The 20242-nt window shown below is 51.0% G+C and overlaps 1 protein-coding gene across 1 annotated transcript; it reads right to left on the reverse strand.

Annotated features, from left to right (window-relative positions):
* Positions 1 to 1556: 1556 nt before the first annotated feature.
* Positions 1557 to 19115, reverse strand: LOC134154890 (olfactory receptor 14C36-like). Its single transcript, XM_062601519.1, has 3 exons — positions 18176 to 19115; positions 2146 to 2270; positions 1557 to 1601 (listed from the first exon to the last, which is right to left on the reverse strand). The coding sequence occupies exons 1-3, from the start codon at positions 19095 to 19097 to the stop codon at positions 1557 to 1559; spliced, it is 1092 nt and encodes a 363-aa protein (XP_062457503.1). The 5' UTR covers positions 19098 to 19115.
* Between the last annotated feature and the right edge of the window lie 1127 nt (positions 19116 to 20242).

Here is a 20242-nt window from a genome sequence, read left to right on the forward strand (position 1 = left end):
TGTGTGAGGCATGCCACAGCAGAGACCTTGCTCCCTCCAAAGGGAAGAGTGGGCACTGCACAGGGTGAGCAGTCTCATCTCTCTGAAACAGTCACTTTAGGAGGAAAGGATTTTCCTCCTCCTTGCTCCAACTCCCCAACTGTCTGGTTACTTCTACTGACAAATCTGGGTGAGGAGTTACTGCCTTATATGACCAATGGACATTGTTCATGAGGATGCTTAAAACCACATTGTATTTATCACTGTAGAGGAAAAAGCGACAAAGATGTGAAAAAAATGAGCCCAAAGACATTGTGAAAAATCTTGAGTGAAGCAGGAAACGTGAGAGAGTATTTGTGCAGGGATGAAGGGAGAAGGGCAGGGAGGATCACAAGCTTGACATCTTTGCCTCCACAGTGATGGTTCCTGAGGGCTGTGGGGCTGCCTCCTGGCACATCCCAGCCCAAAAGCTGGACCTCAGCATGGCCAGTTGTGCTCATAGGGCTCCCTGCTCAGTGCTGCTAGGCACCAGGAAGGGGGTCCCCAGGGTGCTGGGATGAGGGGAGAAAGGTGCAGGGTCAGGGGTAGGTGTAATATCAGGACACGCCTGAGTGCACAGCTGGGGAAAGTCCATGCCTGAGACACACAGCCCTCTGCCTGGTGCCCTTCCAGGGGTTCTCACAGAAATAACTATAGAGAAAATCATGTCTCTGCCATTCCCTTCCTCTCTCTTTAGACCTTTCAGTGAGTTTGGAAATGGGCAAGCAGATGCCTGGACTGTCAAGAGAACTCTGGGGATGGATGAGCTTCCCACACTCTCACCCATCTCCTAGGCTTTCCCTGAGGCTGTAATGATGGATACTAGTAAGAGAGGTTTCCAGAATCAGCACAAAATGACTAAGGTCCCTGGCCCTCCCCACTGCCTAAGTGAGAGTCAAATGTGAGAAAGCTGAGGGACACAGATCAAATCCTGTAAGACTATGAGAAAGGGAGAGGAAAAGCCCTTAACAGTTGGTGAAGGGAAAGACAAGCAGTTGTAGCCCTGAACAGCCTACCCAGACTTTATCTCCATCCCATCCAAGGTGGATGAGTGCCCCAGGGTCGGATCCAGCACACCAGCAGCCCAGCTGTAAGTCAGCACCCTCAACCCCTCCCAGGATCTCTGCTCTATGGTGCCAAGGACTCGGCAGGGTCTCAGGAAGGAGGGAGCTGCGGGGAAGACATGCAGGAAAGGACAAGAGTGAGACTCTGGTCTCACTCACAAACTTTAACTGTTAAAACCCAGCAGTAACAGAAACAACACCGTGACCTGCCTCAGGATATCCAGTGCCAGCCTGCAGTCCTCAGAATGAAGGGGTGACCTCTGCACTGATGGTGCCTGGAAATGAAGATCGAGGTTGGGATTTCACCCTCTGCATCTCCCCCACCAGGTCTTTGCCTTCCCTGGACTCTGCAAACCACTGCCCAGGGCTCAGGCTTTGCCCTGATTGTTCCATCTTCTCCCAGCAGCTCCTGCAGCGAGTCCCCAGCAGGACCTAAATGCGTCTGCTCTCCAATGTGTCCAGGGGTTGATAGCACTAATCAGTCTCTGAAGACTGATCCTCAGGGGTTCTCCCCAGGGACTGCAGAGAGTGAGCAATGCATAAGTGGCTCTCAAGGGAGAATGAAACTCCAGACTCTGGAAACTTTTTATAAAGAACTCTGGCAAGGCCTGTCCTTACCCATAACTCCTGATCATTTCAATTCTCATTCATGCTGCTTTGAAAAGGAAACTGATGCCAGACACTCACCAGGACTATGCCAAATTCATGAAGCAAAGTCATCAGAGGTCCTATGAATGGGATTCTCCTCACTTCCCTCCAGACAACTGTCTGTCCACTGACTCGCTCACATTCAGAGAGCCCTGATGGCTTGGTCTGGTCCCTGCAGCCTCCTACAATGATCCATGGGGAGGAAGAAGAGGCTGACCCCCCCACCCCCAGCACTTCTTCCAGCCATGGAGACTTGCCCTGGGGAATAAGATGTTTCCCCTTGAGTGCCAGGCTCTGTCCCATGAGGGGAGATGTTCCTTAAACCTTTCCCTGAAGCCCAGGGGCCTGGCGCATTGGGGGCTGAAGGGAGTAGAGTTACTGGTATGTCCTCCTGGTGTCTGTTCATCTCTTTTACCTTGTAGGTGCCCAGGGTCTCCTTTGCCCCTGTTGTGCTACAAGTAGCTGCCACCGGGCATGATTCCTCTTGGCGCTGCTGGATGTGCATGTCATGAGATGGAGTCTCCTCAGCCTCTTCACTATCTGGAAACACAGGAGAGGGCATCTCAGTGGACACAGACATGGCTGCTGTAGCTTCTAAGGGCAAGATATCTGAATTTGCGGGAAAGGACTGATTTTTTATGACAGTCACTGCCATTTCAGTGTAAGTGCCAACACAGAGGTGTGCATGTTGGAGCTTGATGCGAGTGCTCCTCAGCCCCTCGGGAGTGCTGTTGTGTGGGAGGCCTTTCCCTGTGCACAGGAAGGCAGTGCAGCTCAGCTCTTGTGTTGTGTTTCTGGCCTCCCTTTGCTTTTTGGAAAAGCTGAAAGTCATCTCGAAACTCCATGTCACATCTCCACACTTGCTCAGTCTTTCTCCAATGTCCAGGATCATCAGAAAGAGCCGCAGACACAAATATTACAAGATCAAAAGGACAGTTCATGTTGGGAAGAACACATGGAAGTTTCTACTTCCACCTCCTGATCAAAGTAGGGACATGTTGACAATACTCCACATTGCTCAGAGGTTTATCCATTGGGTTTTGAAAACTTGCAAGGATGGAGATCTCGCATCCTGCACATTCAGACAACCTGTTTTAATGCTTGGCTATCCTGATGGCAAAAGGTATTTTCCTTCTGTGCAATCTGAACCACTCTTTGTTCAACTTCTCCCCTCTCTTTTCCACCCACAGAGTACTTCTCTCATTTGAAGTTGTGCCCCTGAAGAAAGGGCTGAGACCCCAGGGTACAAGGCCAGGGCTCCCAGCATCACAGAAGGGATGTCACAGGCTGCTGAATGGGCAACCCAAAAAAGTAAAAAAAAAGAAAAAAGAAAAAGAAAAAGAAAAAAAATCCTTTCTTTTTCAGTGACTTGGAAAGTCCTACCTCTGACAGTATTCAAGGAACATGAAGTCTCCCTTCTGCAAGAGTCACCCCGGGACTGTAAAGAGATGAGAAGGAGCAGGAAGGCTGGTTGTGGAGACATCCTCAGTATCCAGCAGCTGCAGAGCTGGGAGATGCTCCCCTCACCAATTTTTGAGTCAGCCAAAATGCAGGTTGTGAGGCACAGCACTGCCTTACAGGCTCTGCAGCAGAGCCAGGACAGCAGCACTGCAGTGTGTAGGCATGTCCTGAGAAGTCCAGGGTCAGAACTGTGGGAGACCCAGGGAGTCAGGGTTGTACAGCCCCCTCAGGAGGGCCTGGGTGTGCATAGTGGGATGCAAGGTGCCAGGTTTGTACAGCCTCCAAGAGAGCTATGGTCTCAGGGTTAGTAGAGTGCCAGGGACTGTACCCAGGGGAGAAGCGCTGCCTTGAAGTCATGCTGAGAAGTCCAAGGATCAGGTGAGCCCCATACTCAGCCAGAAGGAAAGGTGGGCAAAATTCATGGAAAATGGGAAAACTTCCCAAGGTTTACTACCTGGCCTCATCCAGGGCTTTGGAGACTGTCAAAGACCAGCCTCCCAGATAAAGTTCTCTGGATGATGCATCTTAAGGGCACATTTGTTTGTTTGGGGGGCATACCATCTCTAACTTAAGTACTGCACACCAAGAAACCTTGCTGAGGACTTTTAAAAACAAAGCACCTGCTTTGGTGCCTCTAGGAGGAAGGCTACATCCTCTCCCATATTATCCTACATCCTATTTCTATAAAAAGAGTGACCCATTGTAGTTACCAGTTTTGAGGCCCACCAAAGCATCTCAGCCCATGGCCAGGCTCTGTGCTGTTTCATCCCACATTGATCCTGTATTTGAGAAGTCCCAACCAGTAATTCATCCCCAAACCTCAGCTACCCACACAGCTCTACCCAGTGCAGGGACCTGTCAGTGCAGGGGGTGCCCATGTGACCTCTCCAGTGCCCCATTTGAAATATTTCACAGTTTTGTCACTGTCCAGAGATGTTCCTGAAGGATTTATGAACAAGTTCACCCCAAATAACTGGGGTGAGGGGAGGTGACTACTTTCCAGGGTGTGAGTGGAAGGATCTATTCTTGCTCTGGCTATACCATCTGCATAGTGATGACCTAGTGAGCCCCCAGATGACATGAGCTGAGGTCACAGCAAGATATACTGCATTACAAGGAGGTCTCCCTGGTACCATGGCAGAGCTCTCACTTCCCTAAAGTACCTGGACACCTCTAGGCATTCCTCACACACTTTCCACCAGTGCCTTTAGGAGCTGCTCCACGTCAAGGAGTGGGGATGGGAGACAGCGGGGCCTCACTGGGAAGATTCACTCACAGGCAGAGGCACAGGGACCTCTTGAAGATGAGTTTTGGGTGATGAGACTGGAAGAGCTTACTTTTTCACTGGATGAAAAGATGAGCTGGGGGCAAGGGGGCAAGCAAGATGGAGGGCTTCTGGGCCAAGACCATTAGCCCAGACTGCATTTCCTTGCTCCCAGTACTCCTGGGGCTGTTCACCAAGTGTAAGAGCATTGGGAGCCCCTTCCTGAGGTGTCACACAAAGACTGAAAATTTCTAAAGTGGTTGTGGGTCCTGGGCTGTGAGGATGGCTGGACAGGGTGGTGACTCCCACAAGAGCCTTGCCCAAGGGTCCTGTCTGGCTCCAGGGACAGTGTGGCAGCCAGAACTGCTGGGTCATGCGGCTGAGGCAGCCCTGAGCCCCAGCTCTATCCACTAATGTCAGGGAGCAATCCAGGATCAGCTTTCCCTGGGCACAGGTCTCCCTTTGGGATCTGATTCTGGCAGGAAAGGAGACCTCGGTATAGGAGGCTGGGGTCTCCCACAACTCCCATGAGGCTCTCAACAGCGTGCTAGAAATGCTCATATAGGAAATGGATGCATCATCTTGCAATAAACCCAAGGGGTCTATTGATTTAGAAGAATCTCTGTTCCTTCCTCCTGGGTCCTCTTCTGCTTCCAACTTGGCAGAGTATGTTTTGGGTTCAGAGATGCTGTACTCAGATGGCCACAGCCGATTTTCCTGCAAAAAGGGGACAAACCTCTGCACTCAAAAGACAGACTCTTTGGGGGAACAGCTTGGAAACTGGTGGGGGTGTCATCCCCACTCCACAAGTCCCTGCTGACCTCAGGTATTTTTCTTTGAGCTATGGTGGCCAGTGCAGGGGGGAGTCCACCTCCCTCAACCCCATGCCAGCCCCACATCTCTGCTGCCGCACACCAGTAGGCCCCGAGCTGCTCTCCTTTGGCTGCCCCATGCTCTTGAGGCTCCTCAGCCCTGCGGAGCAAAGCAAAAGCTCTCATGAAGAAAAGTAAGCGACCAGAAACAGAAAAAAAAGAAGGCTTGGTTCACACCTCACAGCAAGCAGAAATATGCCCAGGGCCCAGCTTGGCCCCGCAGAGAGCAGCCCCTGCCTGGTCATGGCCCAGCCCTGCCAGGTACAGTGTGAGGGCTGCTGTGGGGAAGGGGCCAGGTCAGGAGGGAGAGGACACGGCCCTGCCCTGGGGGCAGCAGCATGGCCCCGCTCCCGGCACGGCCCCAGGGCGCAGGGCAGCGAGGAGCCCCGCGAAGCCCCTGCGGCAGAGCCGAGCCCTGCTGGGCAGTGGCCGGACCCCGGGGCCCCACACTGCTCAGGCACCCGGTGCTGGGCTGCCCCAAGGCCCTGTCGCGCCCCACGCTGCCAATCACAAGATGGCGCCATCCCACGGGGGGAGGGGAGGGGAGGGGCGGGGCTGCAGTGCCCCTGGGCTGCAAAGGCAGGGGGCGGGGCTGGATCTGACTGACGGCTCTGCCAGCCAATCAGAGCACAGCCTGTGGCTCAGCCCTGTGGGAGGAGCCGGATGCCTGCGCTGTGGGGTGGCTTCTCCCTCTGCCTGGGCTGTGAGGCCCTGCTGCCCTCAGCCCCATGGTCGCTGCTCCCATGCGATGCTCCTGTCAGGAAATGCTCCCCAGAATCACTTGCAGGCCTTTCCCCAGCTCCTGTGACAGGCACATGGCTGTGGTGGTGACTGTGATCTCTTCCTGAGGCCCTGATGGGCCACCGTCAGCCTCACGGCTGTAAGCGCAGACCTGGAGTCTGACTTGGGGCTTCTTCCTCAGGATAGGCTTGCACCCCTCCAGCAGTCTCTGAGGGAGTCCAGCCAGAATTTTTATGCTGCTAAATGAATTAAGAATAGGTGTGAGCAGTGAGATTGGTAATCTCTGATTTCCAGTGCCTGTGTGCTGCAGAAAACTCTGCCCCATCCAAACTCCAGGGGGCTTCTGAGAATTTTCTCCAAGATCCGGACTATATCTCTGTTCCTTGATTCCTGGAGGTGGGAAGTGAGCAGGGCCCCAGGGCTGTGCCTGGCTGCTCAGGGGAAGACCCTGTTGCAAGGCCCCGGAGGACTAGAAACAAATGGAAAGGCTGGAGAGTTGGCCTGGGTGTGTTGTGGGACTCTTGAGGGGTCCCTAGCTGCTGCCATGGCTGGTTTTGAGCCCTGTGTGTCCTTGATGTATAGCTGCACGTTGGCAGGCAACCCTCTGTGAGGTGAGGAGCAGGCATATGGTGTATCAGAGTGGTGGGGTACCTTGTGGTGGGCACAGACAATACCCCGGTGTCTTGGTGCTCATCACAGGAGGAGGTGTCTGGAGAGAGCAGTGTTGTGTGTAGGGAGTGCTGCCAAGCTGGGGAGATGAGGAGCAATTTGAGGTGTTAGGGGACTGGGCTCACAGGGCCCAGGCTGCCCTGATGGTGTGAGCCAGGTATGCAGGCAGCCTACTGCCTTCTGTGCAATGAGGTTTAGGCCTTGGGTTTCCTCAGCTCTTGCCAGGACGTGCAGGCAGGTGCTGCCTAAAGGCCAGGGAGTGTTTCTACTGGCTCTGAGGTGTGAACCAAGCCTGCTTTATTCCTTCCTGATCCTTGTTTGCTTTTCTTCATGAGAGCTTTCACTTGCAGCAGTGTTTGCTGAAGGATAGGGGACCATGAGCATTTTTTGTTGCTGGCTGGATGTTAGTTGCTGGAACTGCTTCTGAGGAGTGAAGGCTTTGTGGTGAGATGGTCTTTGTACATGGGTAATTATGTTCCTAGGAGATGAATTGAAAGGTGCTGCTTCCTTCCTGTTCCCTATCTCCCTAGACAAGGAGTCCATTTGAGCAGGCAAGCCAAAGAAGAGTGCCCTGTAAGGCCTGCACAGCCCTGGCTTCACTTCCTCCCAGTTGCAGTACCTGTGAATTCTCCCACAATCCTGCTGTAGTGTGCCCTGTTTGTGCTGCATCAGAGACACAAGAGAGCAGCCCACGTGCAGGCAGGAGTGTGCTAGGAGTGGTGTCGTTAGGTGCTGCCACTGCTGACATGGGCAAGGCACTGTTTTCCCCCTGAGCCTTGAGTGGATGTGAGGAGCCTCACTTAGCTCTAGATGCATTGCTGCAAGTAGCTGGAGCCAAGGGAGTGGTGGTGATCACAGCTATCCTCATTTATGTCCATCATTTGGGCAGGCATTGTAGACACTCTGTACTTGAATTCAAGTCCTTTGGTGTTTTCTTCCTGAGCGCTTTTAGAATTGCTCCTCCTTTTTTGAGGGGAAAGTCCCAAAGCTTTTGCTTGCTTTTTCCATGTGTCATGTGCACTGCTAAAACTTGCTGGCTTGGCTTAAGGCTTTGCTTGGGAAAGAAATCCCAGCCTTTGGTTAGACAGGGGAATGCAAATACTTGAGGGGAATGGAAGTTTTTGTCCATTTTCCTTGTTGGAAACATGCTTATGTAAGGGTGATGCACTGGCCTTGTGTATGTTGGTCTCTGTGGCACCATGTGTTCATTTGTTAGACCCTGAGCAAGCTCGGTGAGAGGGCAAGTGGTGCCAAATATTTTCAGCCTCCTCCAATGAAGCCCCAAAGAGCCTGTCAGTAGGGAGGCCCCATGTGAGGCAAAAGCGAGAGGGAAGAGCTGGCCTACTGAGCCCCTGTGAGAGCGCTGCATGTCTGCCTCATTGAGGTGGGAAGTCAACAGGCGCAGAGCTCTGCCTGGCTGTTGAGAGGAAGTGCCTGCTGCAAGTCCTTGGAGGACTAGCAGCAAATGGAATGTGAGAGCATTGACATTATCTGTTACCAGTTTGGGGGTCCCTGGTGGATCATTTGGCTTCTGCTAGTTGTGGTCCTGTCCCTTGTAGGTCCCTGCTGCAGAGGTGTGTGTTGGATACCAACCTTCTGTGAGGCATGTGGAGGAGGGGCAGGATGGGACAGTGTGGTGGGTGCCCTGTGGTGGGGACAGGGGCCCCAGTGTGTTAGTGCTGCATGTGGGAGGAGGTGTCTGGAGAGAGCAGTGCTATGGGAGCCCTGCAGGCAGAGAGAAGGGAGCACTGCAAAGTGAGGACCTGACTTCACTCCCAGGGTCCAGTGTGCTATCACAGTGTCCTTCTCAGGGATGTGGTGTGGGGACTGTTGGTGCCCATGTTCCCTCCATGGAGCATCCCTGTACGACCTAGGGATGCTCATGGTTTTCTGGTTCCTTAATGATTTTCTGTTGAATGTGGACCATAACTGCATCTTCCCACCCCAAGCAGTAAGTCATTCCAGTCCTTCAGAGAGAGATGGGGAATTACTCAAAGAATGCAGAGCTATTTCTCCTCTTTATGCCTGCCTAGACCCTTTGGGACAATGGAGATACCATCTCACAGGAAGTCAGACCTCTCAGGGTGTTGGGTGGCTCTAACTTGCTCAGCAGTGGGGTTGGCAGCTCCATACCCACTGTTCCTGTAGGAATACAGTCTCAGACTAACACATGTACAGACCCTGCAATTGCAGGGACCTGTGGAGGTAGAGGTCCAACACTGGGCTCAGGGGGCCAGAGGGTAAGAATACTCCATTCCTTGTCCCATCAAGTTCTGGATATCTCCAAGGATGGAGATCTGTGGGCCCCTGTGCCAGCGTTTGCCCCCCCCCACCACTACCCCCGCTTTGTGAAAGAGATTTTTAATATCGAAGCAGCATTTTCTGTGCTCCAAGATGTGCCTATTGCCTCTCATGCTGTTTCCGTGTACCTCCAAGCAGTCTGGTTCCCTCTTCCCTGTGCTCTCCATAAACTATCTGTACACAGCAGCTAGATCCCCCTTCATAGAATCAGTAAGGTTGGAAGGGACCTCTGGAGATCATCTAGTCTAACCCCCCTGCTCAAGCAAGGTCACCTAGAGTATGTTAGACAGGGTTGCATCCAGGTGGGCCTTGACTATCTCCAGAGAAGGAGACTCCAAACCTCTCTGGGCAACCTGTTCCAGTGCTCTTTCACTCTCACAGTGAAGAAATCCCCCCGTTAAGTTCAGGCAGAACTTCCTGTGGTTCAATTTCTGCCCATTGCCTCTTGTCCTGTCACATGGGACAACTGAAGAGGGTTTGTCCCCTCCCCTTGACAGCTGGAAGTAGCCTTGTCCCCTTGATAGCTGGAAGTAGCCTCACGATCACAGGCCCTGGTTCTCATGGGAGACTTCAACCACCCTGACATCTGATGGAAGGACTACACAGCAAGGCACAAAGAGTCCAGGAGGCTCCTGCAATGCATTGATGATAACTTCTTGTCACAAATGGTGGAGGAGCCTACAAGGAAGGGTGTCCTGCTGGACCTTGTCCTTACCAACAAAGAAGGACTGGTTAGAGGTGTGAAGGTTGGGGGCAGCCTTGGCTGCAGTGACCATGAGATGGTAGAGTTCAGGATCCTGCAGGAAAGAACAAAGGCAACAAGCAGGATTGCAACCCTGGACTTCAGGAGAGCAGACTTCGGGCTCTTCAGAGACCTGCTTGGAAGAATCTCATGGATTAAGACCCTAGAAGGAAGGGGGGTCCAGGAGAGCTGGCTAGTATTCAAACATTACTTCCTCCAAGCTCCAGAACGGTGCATCCCTATGAGTAAGAAGTGCAGCAAAGGGGGCAGGAGACCTGCATGGGTGAGCAAGGAGCTCTTGGTCAAATTCAGACAGAAGAACGAAGTACACAGAATGTAGAAGAGGGGACAGGCTACTTGGGAGAATTACAGGAATGCTGTCAGAGTATGTAGAGATGTGGCGAGAAAGGCTAAGGCCCAGCTGGAGTTGAGTCTTACAAGGGATGTTAAGGACAACAGGGAGGACTTCCTCAAATATATCAGTAGCAAGAAGAGGACTAGGGAAAATGTGGGCCCACTACTGAATGGGGTGAGGGCCCTGGTGACAAAGGCTACAGAGAAGGCAGAATTACTGAATGCCTTCTTGGCTTCAGCCTTCACTGCTAAGGGCAGCCCTCAAGAATCCTGCAGCCTGGATGTGAGGGAGAAATTCCAGAGAAGAGAAGACTTTCCTTTGATTGAGGGGAAGAGGTAGAGACCTTCTGGGCATGCTAGACATCCACAAATCCATGGGTCCTGATGGGATGCACCCATGGTTCTGAGGAAGCTGGCAGATGTTGTTACTAGGCCACTCTTCATCATCTTTGAAAGGTCCTGGAGAACTGGAGATGTGCCTGAGGACTGGAAGAATGCCAATGTCACTCCAGTCTTCAAGAAGGGCAAGAAGGAGGTCCCAGGCAACTAGAGGACCGTCAGCCTCACCTCCATCCCTGGAAAGCTGATGGAACAGCTCATTCTGGATGTCATCTCCAAGCATATGGAGGAAAAGAAGGTGATCAGGAGTAGTTGTCATGGATTCACCAAGGGGAAATTGTGCTTAACCAATCTGATAACCTTCTATGATGGAATGACTGACTGGGTAGATGAGGGGAGAGCAGTGGAAGTTGTGTACCTTGACTTCAGCAAGGCTTTTGACATTGTCTCCCATAACATCCTCCTAGATAAGGTCAGGAAATGTGGGTTAGACGAGTGGACAGTGAGGTGGATTGAGAAGTGGCTGAAAGGCAGAGCTCAGAGGGTTGTCATCAGTGGTGTGGAGTATAGCTGAAGGCCTGTGGCTAGTGGCATCCCCAAGGGCTCAGTGCTGTCCTATGCTGTTCAACTTCTTCATCAGTGACCTGAATGAAGGGACAGAGTGCCTCCTCAGCAAGTTTGCCGATGATACCAAGCTGAGAGGAGTAGCTGATACAGCAGAGGGCTGTGCTGCCATTCAGAGAGACCTGGACAGGCTGGAGAGCTGCGCAGAAAGGAACCTCCTGAGGTTCAACAAGGGCAAGAGCAGAATTCTGCAGCTAGGGAGGAATAACCCTAGGCACCAGTAGAGGCTGGGGGCTGACCTTCTGGAGAGCAGCTCTGCAGAGGAAGACCTGGGAGTGCTGGTGGATGACACACTAACCATGAGCCAGCAATGTGCCTTGGTGGCCAAGGTGACCAATGGTCTCCTGGGGTGTATTAGGAAAAGTGTTGCCAGCAGGTCGAGGGAGGTGATCCTGCTCCTCTGCATAGCCTCATCTCTAGTACTGTGTCCAGTTCTGGGCTCCTCATTACAAGAGAGACATAGAGCTACTGGAGAGAGTCCAGCATAGGGCTATGAAGATGTAGATCCCCCTTGGCCTTCTCTTGCCTGGGCTGGACAAACCCAGCTCTCCCAGCTCCTCCTTATCTGCCCCATGCTTCAGACCCTGACCATTTTAATGTCCCTGGGCTGGACTGCCTGCTGTGTGAGTGCCTTTCAGGAACTGGGGTGCTCAGACAGGAACCGGTATCCAAAAAGGAGTCTCAGTTGCATCAAAAAACAGGACTCAGGTCTCTTCAAGGGCCCAGCTGTCTATGTTCTGATGATTTCTGGTCAATACAGAGGGGAGACATTTGCTCCGGGCTGCTGTGGCCATGTAAGGCCAGCAGAACTGATATTAACCCTCCAATTCTTTCTTTCTGGGTTGCTCCACTCATGTAGGCTCCCAGTGCAGTTCTAGTGCCTGCATGGATGGAGGGAGGATGCCAGGGTGTGTCCCTGTAGCTTCCAACATCGTGACTGTCTGTGAAAAGAGCTGTGAGGGAGTGAGGCTGTTGTCCCAAAATCTGAGTTCTATTACCCGGTGTGCAAGCAACCAATAGACACACAGGGTCGAGATATTTGTTTATTTCATTTCTGCGCAGAGATGGGGGCTAGGTGGTAAATCCACAAAGCTAGCACACCTTCTCCCCCTCTCAGTCTTGATTTATACACACTTTTCAGGGAGTATTTTATACAAATCTTTCTATTGGTTACAATTTCATTACCTCAGGTAATTGCTCTGCGCTTGCGCTTTCACATTCTTGTTAATTAGCATAGGAAGCAAAGAAGAGGCAGTAACACCATTATCATGTCATTTCCATCTCATTATTCATTTAGAGGTGTGAAATTTAATATGTTAATAAGCCTTAATGAACCTAAGGTCACTTGTGGGTTATTCTGCTGTTTTTGTCTTACCTACCTCTCGCAATCTTCAAAGCGCTGTGGTTTCATCAAGGTTATTTAGCCAGAGCTGGTTATCCTTTGCAGTACTGTTTTTCTCTCCCCCTTGTCCTTGAGTCTTGTTAACTATTTGCAAGGTTTTTTCTCACAGTATTTCTCTAAGAAGGTGATGCTACATAATGCTACTGGCTTCCACAGGTGACAGGGTGTGAGTTTACCTCCTGATACCTGTTCTCCTTCCGCTTCCTCATGCCACAAATACTATTACTCCCAGCTTGCTCAGCAAATGCTATTGTGGCCCTTCCTTTTGTAGAGGGCCTACAAGATGGCCTATAAAATGAGTAGAAGATGCTTATCATAAACTGCAGTGTCTTTTGAATACCTGTATCTAAGTGCATGAAAGCCTCCTGTGCTTGAACTGAAGACGTCTCACAGTGCTTGGGCTTCTCACTCCACAAGGAATGAAGATGTGCCCAGTGCCAGGCAGCTGGTGGCACCAAGCCATCAGCCAGTGGACCAAAAACCCAGGTGCAGAGCCAGGTCTCCTGCTCCAGAGCCTGTGCTCCCAGGGCAGCTGGCATTTCAGCAGATCTCCAGTCTGGGGCTGTCTCCTTGCTGGAGCCTCGTTTCAAAGCCTCTGCACCATATCTTTGTTCACAGAGCCTGCATGTCCAACTGATGAAAGGAAAGGGATAGAGGTTTCTTTGGGCTCAGGAGACCTGCAGGAATCTCAAGCGTTTCTGAGTTGTGTCTGTAACTTCTACATAACAAAAGAAATCTCCTAACCCTTGTCCCCAGGTGGAGGTTCATGGCATGATGGAGTCCTGGGATGAGGCATCAGCTTGCTGTGCCCACAGGGAGCAGCATCCTTCCCTCCAAAAGCAGTAGCATTGCCCAAGGAGCCAGTTGTGGCCCTGGACTTGTGCTCAGGTTTTTCCACACACCCTGTGAGCCCAGAGTGCCTTGGCCACCTTCTGGTGTCACCACAGGAGCTTCCCTGTGTGTCAGGGCTGAGGAGCCAGGGGAAGGCAGCAAGCAGAGCAGTGCCTGGGGAGTGTGCAAGTGGCGAGTGTCCTGCATCCTGAGGGGAAAGACTCTGAAGATTTGTCATGCCTGTGGCTTTGGTGTGGTGAATCCAAAGAGCCGTGCAGACAGGCAGACTCATGGCTGTTTCTCATGAGATGACTCATAGCTATCTCCAGAGAAGAAGATTCCACAACCTCTCTGGGCAACCTGTTCCAGTGCTCTGTCACTCGCACAGTGAAGAAATTCATCCTCATATTCAGGTGGAACTTCCTGTGGTTCAGTTTTTGCCCATTGCCTCTAGTCCTGTCACATGGGACAACTGAAAAGAGTTTGTCCCCATCCCCTTGACACCCTCCCTTCAGGTACTTATACACATTGATAAGATCTCCCCTCAGTCTTCTCTTCTGCAGGCTAAATAGGCCCAGCCCTCGCAGCCTTTCCTCATAGGGCAGATACTCCAGCTCTCTGATCATCTTCGTAGCCCTATGCTGGACTCTCTCCAGGCTAGCAGCAGGCACATGGCTTCGAGGCTGAATGTGAGGGCAATGGTGCCTTGGTATGTGATAGGCTAACTGCAAGGACATTGCTGCCATTGATGCTTGTTAGGTCAATGGTGATTCAGTAGCTGATAGGGCAACTGCAGGGATATGGCTTCAGGGATTAATATGAGGCCCCTTTTCAATCCATAGGTGGTAGACCAGCGTCAGGCATGTTTTTGCTGATTGTCTTGGTTTCTTCCCTTTTCCTACCTGTGATCCTTCCCCAAACACTCCATAGTAAGTCTTGCACAATCCCAGCATCCCAGAATGACTCTCATACACCCATAGGCAGTAACTCCCCTCCTCAGTCTGCAAGGCCCTCCTGGGAGGCTCTCCCATTGGGTGTGTGAGACTCATCTGGGTGAGTCTCACACACAAATATGTTGGCCCTGGCTCTGAATGAATGTTTGTCCCCGGTAATTTTTGATCATTTCTCTGAAAACAGGGTGATTCATGTCCTAGAAATGCCAGTTCTTCATCTTTCTGTCTCATGGGAGTGTGAAGAGTTAGGTCAGATTAAAATGCTATGTGGGTTACATGTGTAATCCCACCTGACCATGACAAATGTCCTGAGGACATTAACTCCGTAGTGCATTTCCTTGCTCTGATCATAACTGATCGGGGCCATAGCATCCGTAAGTCTAACTTACTAAGACCTTTTTCAGCCTCTGTATGCCTCCTCTCGCCCCTGTGAAAGGATGTGTCAAACACTCAAGAGCCAAGATCTAAAATTAATTAAAGTGATGGAAGTGCAAGCCAGGCAGACAATAGCACTATTTCAAAGTTTAAAGAACAACAGACATTTTGAGCAATAATTGTACGCTGAGATTAAAGACATCATGGAGGATTTTATTGTACATCATCTGAAGGATGCCTAGGGACTCTGTACATCTGGAAGGTGTTTTGGATAGACTCTAGTGTGCTGCCATCACAGTATAGTGATCCTCCAGAGGAGGAGGTTAGTGTCACATCATGCCACATCTCTGATTGAGGTCTAGGCTCACTTTGTCATCATCAGAGAGACTACAGGAGAATCTGGAAGATGGTCCATCTCCTTCTGAGGGAGACACAGAAATAAGCCCAGTGAATCAGTCTGGCTCCTTTTACTGCCAGTGGTCAACAAGTCAGTTTAGAAAAGATGTGACCTTAGATCCTTGTTCCACCTTGTTTGCCACTTCTTATCTATTACAAAGTCTTGGTTGGCCCTCTCCAAAGCTATGCTTGTACTTTCTTCATGGCTCATCAATTAATGCCTGGGGAATGCTAGTGTTGGCATTATCTCTGTTACTCCTTGTCTATCATGTTTGTGTCTATGTATTTTGTTTTTTTTTTTCTTTTTTAAGTGCTTTCTTTACTTATCATCCCTTTTGCAATGGAAAGGTCTGTGACCAGTTAATCTTCATGAAGCAGATGCTCTCACATTGTGCATATCCTTACCTCAGCCAGACAAGCGTACTGACCAGCAGCTTGTTGACATGGAACTGCTCCCTTTCTTTGCCTCTCCCTTCCATTTCCCCATTCTTCCTCTTCTTGATTCCCCTGAATCTCCTCCTTTCCCTGTTTTTGGCCTTCTGCCTGGACATTCCAACATAAGCTTTCTACACTCCCATAATTCTCATAAAACATCCCAGACCAAATTCTCCAATATCCCCAGAAGAGTCTTCCCTTTCCCATGAGACCCTGGATAATTATGTGTCCTTGTGATCAGTTAATGGAGTAGTAGTACTTGATCCTCTGCAGGTCTGTACTGGGAAGGTTTGCTCAGTGCCCATCCACCAGTGACCTGAGAGCTCTGGTATCTGTTATCTGCTGTACCAAGGTACTCTAGAGGGCCGGCTGCTGTTCATAGGAACCTCAATACAGTACAGATCTGGGCTGACAAGAGCTTCCTAAATTCAGGTAAGGAGAGGACAGAGTCTTGAGGGGTGGCATAATCCCAGTAGCCCTACATAAAATGTGAGCACAGGCCTGACTGGTGAGAGATCAGCTTTGCAGAAGAGGACCTGTGGCTCTTGGTGATAAAGCTGAAGAGGATTCAGGAGTGTTTCCTGCTGGCAAACACCATCAAGAAGGATGTGACTCCAAAGGTCCCATACCAAAGATAGATAAAGGAGTTGAGATGTTTGGGGAACCTGGCCGCCAAGCCCACCACTGTCCTAGGCTCTGGAGGACTGGGAAAAGCTTTGCAATGGGAACAAGGGCTGGGGAGTGAAGCCTGATCCTCCAACAGTGAAGGAGCTAGGAGGCAGGATGACAGTGCCATCTCCCTACAAAAGGTGATGGGCGGGAAGCAGAGCTTCAGCTGGAGACAGAGAAGAACAGCTGGAGTGGGGTTTTGCTGTTCCCTCAGTGGACAGAGAAGGGGAGTGTGTGGGAGAGGGAGACCCAGATGTTCCTTGCATCATATAATCAGGCCTAGCTAGTTGCCCTTGCTTTTCCATCCATTGAAGATTCTTTGTGCAACCTTACCTGAGTAGGGGCCCAAATCTGAAGTTCTCCTCACACCTTTAAATTGCTGTCAGGCAAGAGTTTCTGTGTGGATACAATCACATTTATACTGACAACATTCTCTGTGGCATGCTTAGGTTGCAGCTTCCCTGGCCAATGTTTTCCAGACTATAGTGAGGTGACAGGTCCGAGGTAGAGATGAGGAGTTAGGTCAGCAGGATGAGGACAGGGTCAGGTCAGGACCTGTGAGGTATAAGACCAGGCACAGCCATGTCCACAGCATAACTCAGGCCAGGTCCAAGGAGAAGGGCAGCAGGATGAGGTCCTGCAATGAGGCCTGGTCACTCTCTGTCTCCCCTGTTCTCCTACCTGGCAGATCTTCCTTCCTGTCTACCTGCAGCCCCTCCATGCCTACCCCACTGTGCAGCACAACATGAGAGCCCTGGCCCTGCAGCCCCTCTGGTGGTTTCTGCTGCCCTGTGGACAGAGCTGCCTGCCATGAGCTGGGGCACAGAGGAATGAGGTTCTCCTTCTCATTTCCTATTCCTGTGAATACTGCCCTGCTTTTCTGCTGGGACATCTCTGCTCCCCAGAGAACCTTTCCCCTGGTCAGTACATCCCTGCAGTGCCCCAGGGTGGCGGAGGCTGGTGGACCAGCACTGGTCACTGAGACAGGAGCTCTGAATCCTGCCCTCAAGCCCTAACACATCACTCTGAGCTGGTCCCCCATATCCTATGGGGTTCACAAGGAGAATGCCAGACCCCTTAGCAGTGCGTTCCCATGAGTGTATTTTTGATTCTGTGTTCTGAAGAAAAGCCAGACTGCAGGTACACCACAGAGGAGATCCCCTTTTATTATGGAAATTTTACTGTGGAAGCCAGGTATGCCATGAGGGTCCTCAGGGCCTGCTCCTATCTGAGCTCACAGAAATGTACATGGAAGCATCATGTTACAAGAGGACTTAGGCCATTTACACACATAAGAACACAGCAGAATAGTGTGGAAATGCAAAAAGCCCTGAAAAGAAAAAGTCCTGCTGCTTTTGGTGGATGTTTCTCCAAGAAAGTTGTAACCCCCCTGCAAGGATTGCAGCAAGGAAATGTCTGCTGTTGCAGTGGAGCAGTCCAATGGAGCAGAAGATATGTTTCACTGACTTCCTGTAGAACCTCCTCCTCTCCACTCCTGCTCTGCTTTGAGTATCGGAGCTCTGTAGTGGAAAGGGACGAGCCCATGGTGACACATGGCTCCCATCCTCACAGGAGAGCGGTGTAAGATCGCATTCTAACTGTGGCCAGGGGAGCTGAGCTCTCTTAATGGACACAAGACCCATGATCTCACCCTGCCTGTACACATCTGAGCCTGACTCTGTGCCCCTTGAGATCCCTTGGTGTCAGTGCCAAAAGAGACACTGCAAAGGGAAACTCCCCTCATTGCACTGGGGGCATGCAAGGGAGCTCAGGCTTGCAAGCTGTGAAGCTCCTCCATCTCTGCTGATGAAGGAGGAAGCCTGGCTTTGTGCTTCAACACAGTGTCTTGGTCCAGTTCAAATTAGACATTTCTGGGGAGATGGAGCATGAACTGAATTTTTTCTTTATTTTTTAACATGGATGCAGAAGAGACAAGAAAGAAATGCACAACACATAATAGCCTTGATTTCAGCTAACTTAGTGAGTGAATGCATGTGAGATAATTATTGGTGCTGACCTTGTACCCATCGGATCATTTTCTTCAGTGCATCCTTGAGCTCCCTGTTCTTCAAGCTGTAGATGAGGGGGTTCAGAGTTGGAGGGACCACTGCGTACAGAACAGCCAGCACAAGATCCAGAGCTGGTGATGAGATCGAAGGGGGCTTCAAGTAAACAAACAGGCCAGAGCTGATGAACAAGGAGACCACAGCCAAGTGCGGAAGGCACATGGAAAAGGCTTTGTGCCGGCCCTGCTCAGAGGGGATCCTCAGCACAGCACTGAAGATCTGCACGTAGGACAGCACAATGAAAACAAAACACCCTAAGGCTAAACACAGACTAACCACAAGAAGCCCAGCTTCCCTGAGGTAGGAATCTGAGCAGGAGAGCTTGAGGATGTGGGGAATCTCACAGAAGAACTGGTCCACTGTGTTGCCTTGGCAGAGAGGTAATGAAAATGTGTTGACAGTGTGCAGGAGAGCATTGAGAAAACCACTGGCCCAGGCAGCTGCTGCCATTTTGACAGGGGTTCTGCTGCACATGAGGGTCCCGTAGAGCAGGGGTCTGCAGATGGCAATGTAGCGGTCATAGGCCATGACTGTGAGGAGAGAATACTCTGCTGAAAACAAGAAAAAGAAGAAAAAGACCTGAGCAGCACATCCTGAGTAGGAAATGGCCCTGGTGTCCCACAGAGAGTTGGTCATGGATGTTGGGACAGTGGTGGAGATGGAGCCAAGGTCGAGGAGGGAGAGGTTGAGGAGGAAGAAGTACATGGGGGTGTGGAGGTGGCGGTCACAGGCTATGGCAGTGATGATGAGACCGTTGCCCAAGAGGGCAGCCAGGTAGATGCTGAGGAAGAACAAGAAGTGCAAGAGCTGCAGCTCCCGTGTGTTTGCAAATGCCAGGAGGAGGAACTCATTCAGGGAGCTGCTGTTGGACATTGGCTCCCACTGGGCACGGGGGTCTGGCCAAGGAGGGACAGAAGTTAGGAGAGACAGGGAGAAGTTAGGAGAGACTTTTAAAGGAAAATACATAAATTAACAAAATACTTCATTTCTTATTAAAAATCCCTCATTGTTCTTTATTGGGATGCCCTTTGTGCAGTTCCCTTGCTGGAGCTCTGATTTGTGCTGGTTGACTGTGTCATGAGGAGCTTGGGCTTCCTCCCTTGGGCTCCAGAAGAGTCTGTCCTGCTCTACAGGTAGGGGTACAAGGGCACAGAGGTGACTCGCTCTGACACTCACAGTTTCTGTCCAGTGAAATCCACTCATCTTGTGGAAGGGCGTTTTGGCATATTTGCTCCCAATTCTATAGACTAAGTGTTACAGAACTGAGTTTTGGGAGTTTTTTTAATAATATTTATTTACTCTGAGATGCCCCTGTCACCCCTTGGGAGTGCTCTTTAAGAGCAGAAATCCTTGGCATTTCTACTGTGAGTCCCCAGAGGAAAGCATCCAGTGGCACTTGGTACAGAGTAGGGCATCTTGTCTGTCTGTTAGTCTCATTCCCAGCCCTCCTGTGCTCCTGCCCATTTGAGCTGGAGGGTGATGTTAGTCTAAAAAGCAACCAGCCCCTGCTGAGAGCAGAGGAGTCCTGTTTCAAAGTGCAGGTATCCAGACTTCCCTCCCTTTCTCCAGGCACCTGAGGGAGCTCTCCATACTCCCCTTCTAGCCAAGGATGCACTGGACTCTTTTCAGATGTCCGTACAGCCTCCCACCACCATCTCCATACTCCCAGTATTTCTGAACCTTCTTCATTTGTCTCTCAGATATCACAGCAGTGCTATGAGACAGCACTGCCTTTCTGGAGGACAGCTCATAGCCTGGCAGGACACCACGGGGAAACAGTCAAAGGACTGTTAGTACTGGAGATGAGCTCTCCTTAAGGGAGAGTTAGCAGGCAGCTGGGGCAACTTCATTTCCATGCAGAACCCTCTGTTCCTGACTTGCAGCATCAATGTTTGAACTGCAGATGAAAACTCCCAACCCCAGAAAGCAGAAAAGCAAGAAGAGGAGCAGCATGGAGGGGAAACAAGGAGCAAAAGCATGGTTGTCAGGGGAGAAGCTCTTCTGAGTGGGAGAAGAGA

The sequence above is a fragment of the Rhea pennata genome, unplaced genomic scaffold, assembly GCF_028389875.1.
Source record: "Rhea pennata isolate bPtePen1 unplaced genomic scaffold, bPtePen1.pri scaffold_51, whole genome shotgun sequence".
In the NCBI taxonomy this organism is placed as follows: Eukaryota; Metazoa; Chordata; class Aves; order Rheiformes; family Rheidae; genus Rhea; species Rhea pennata.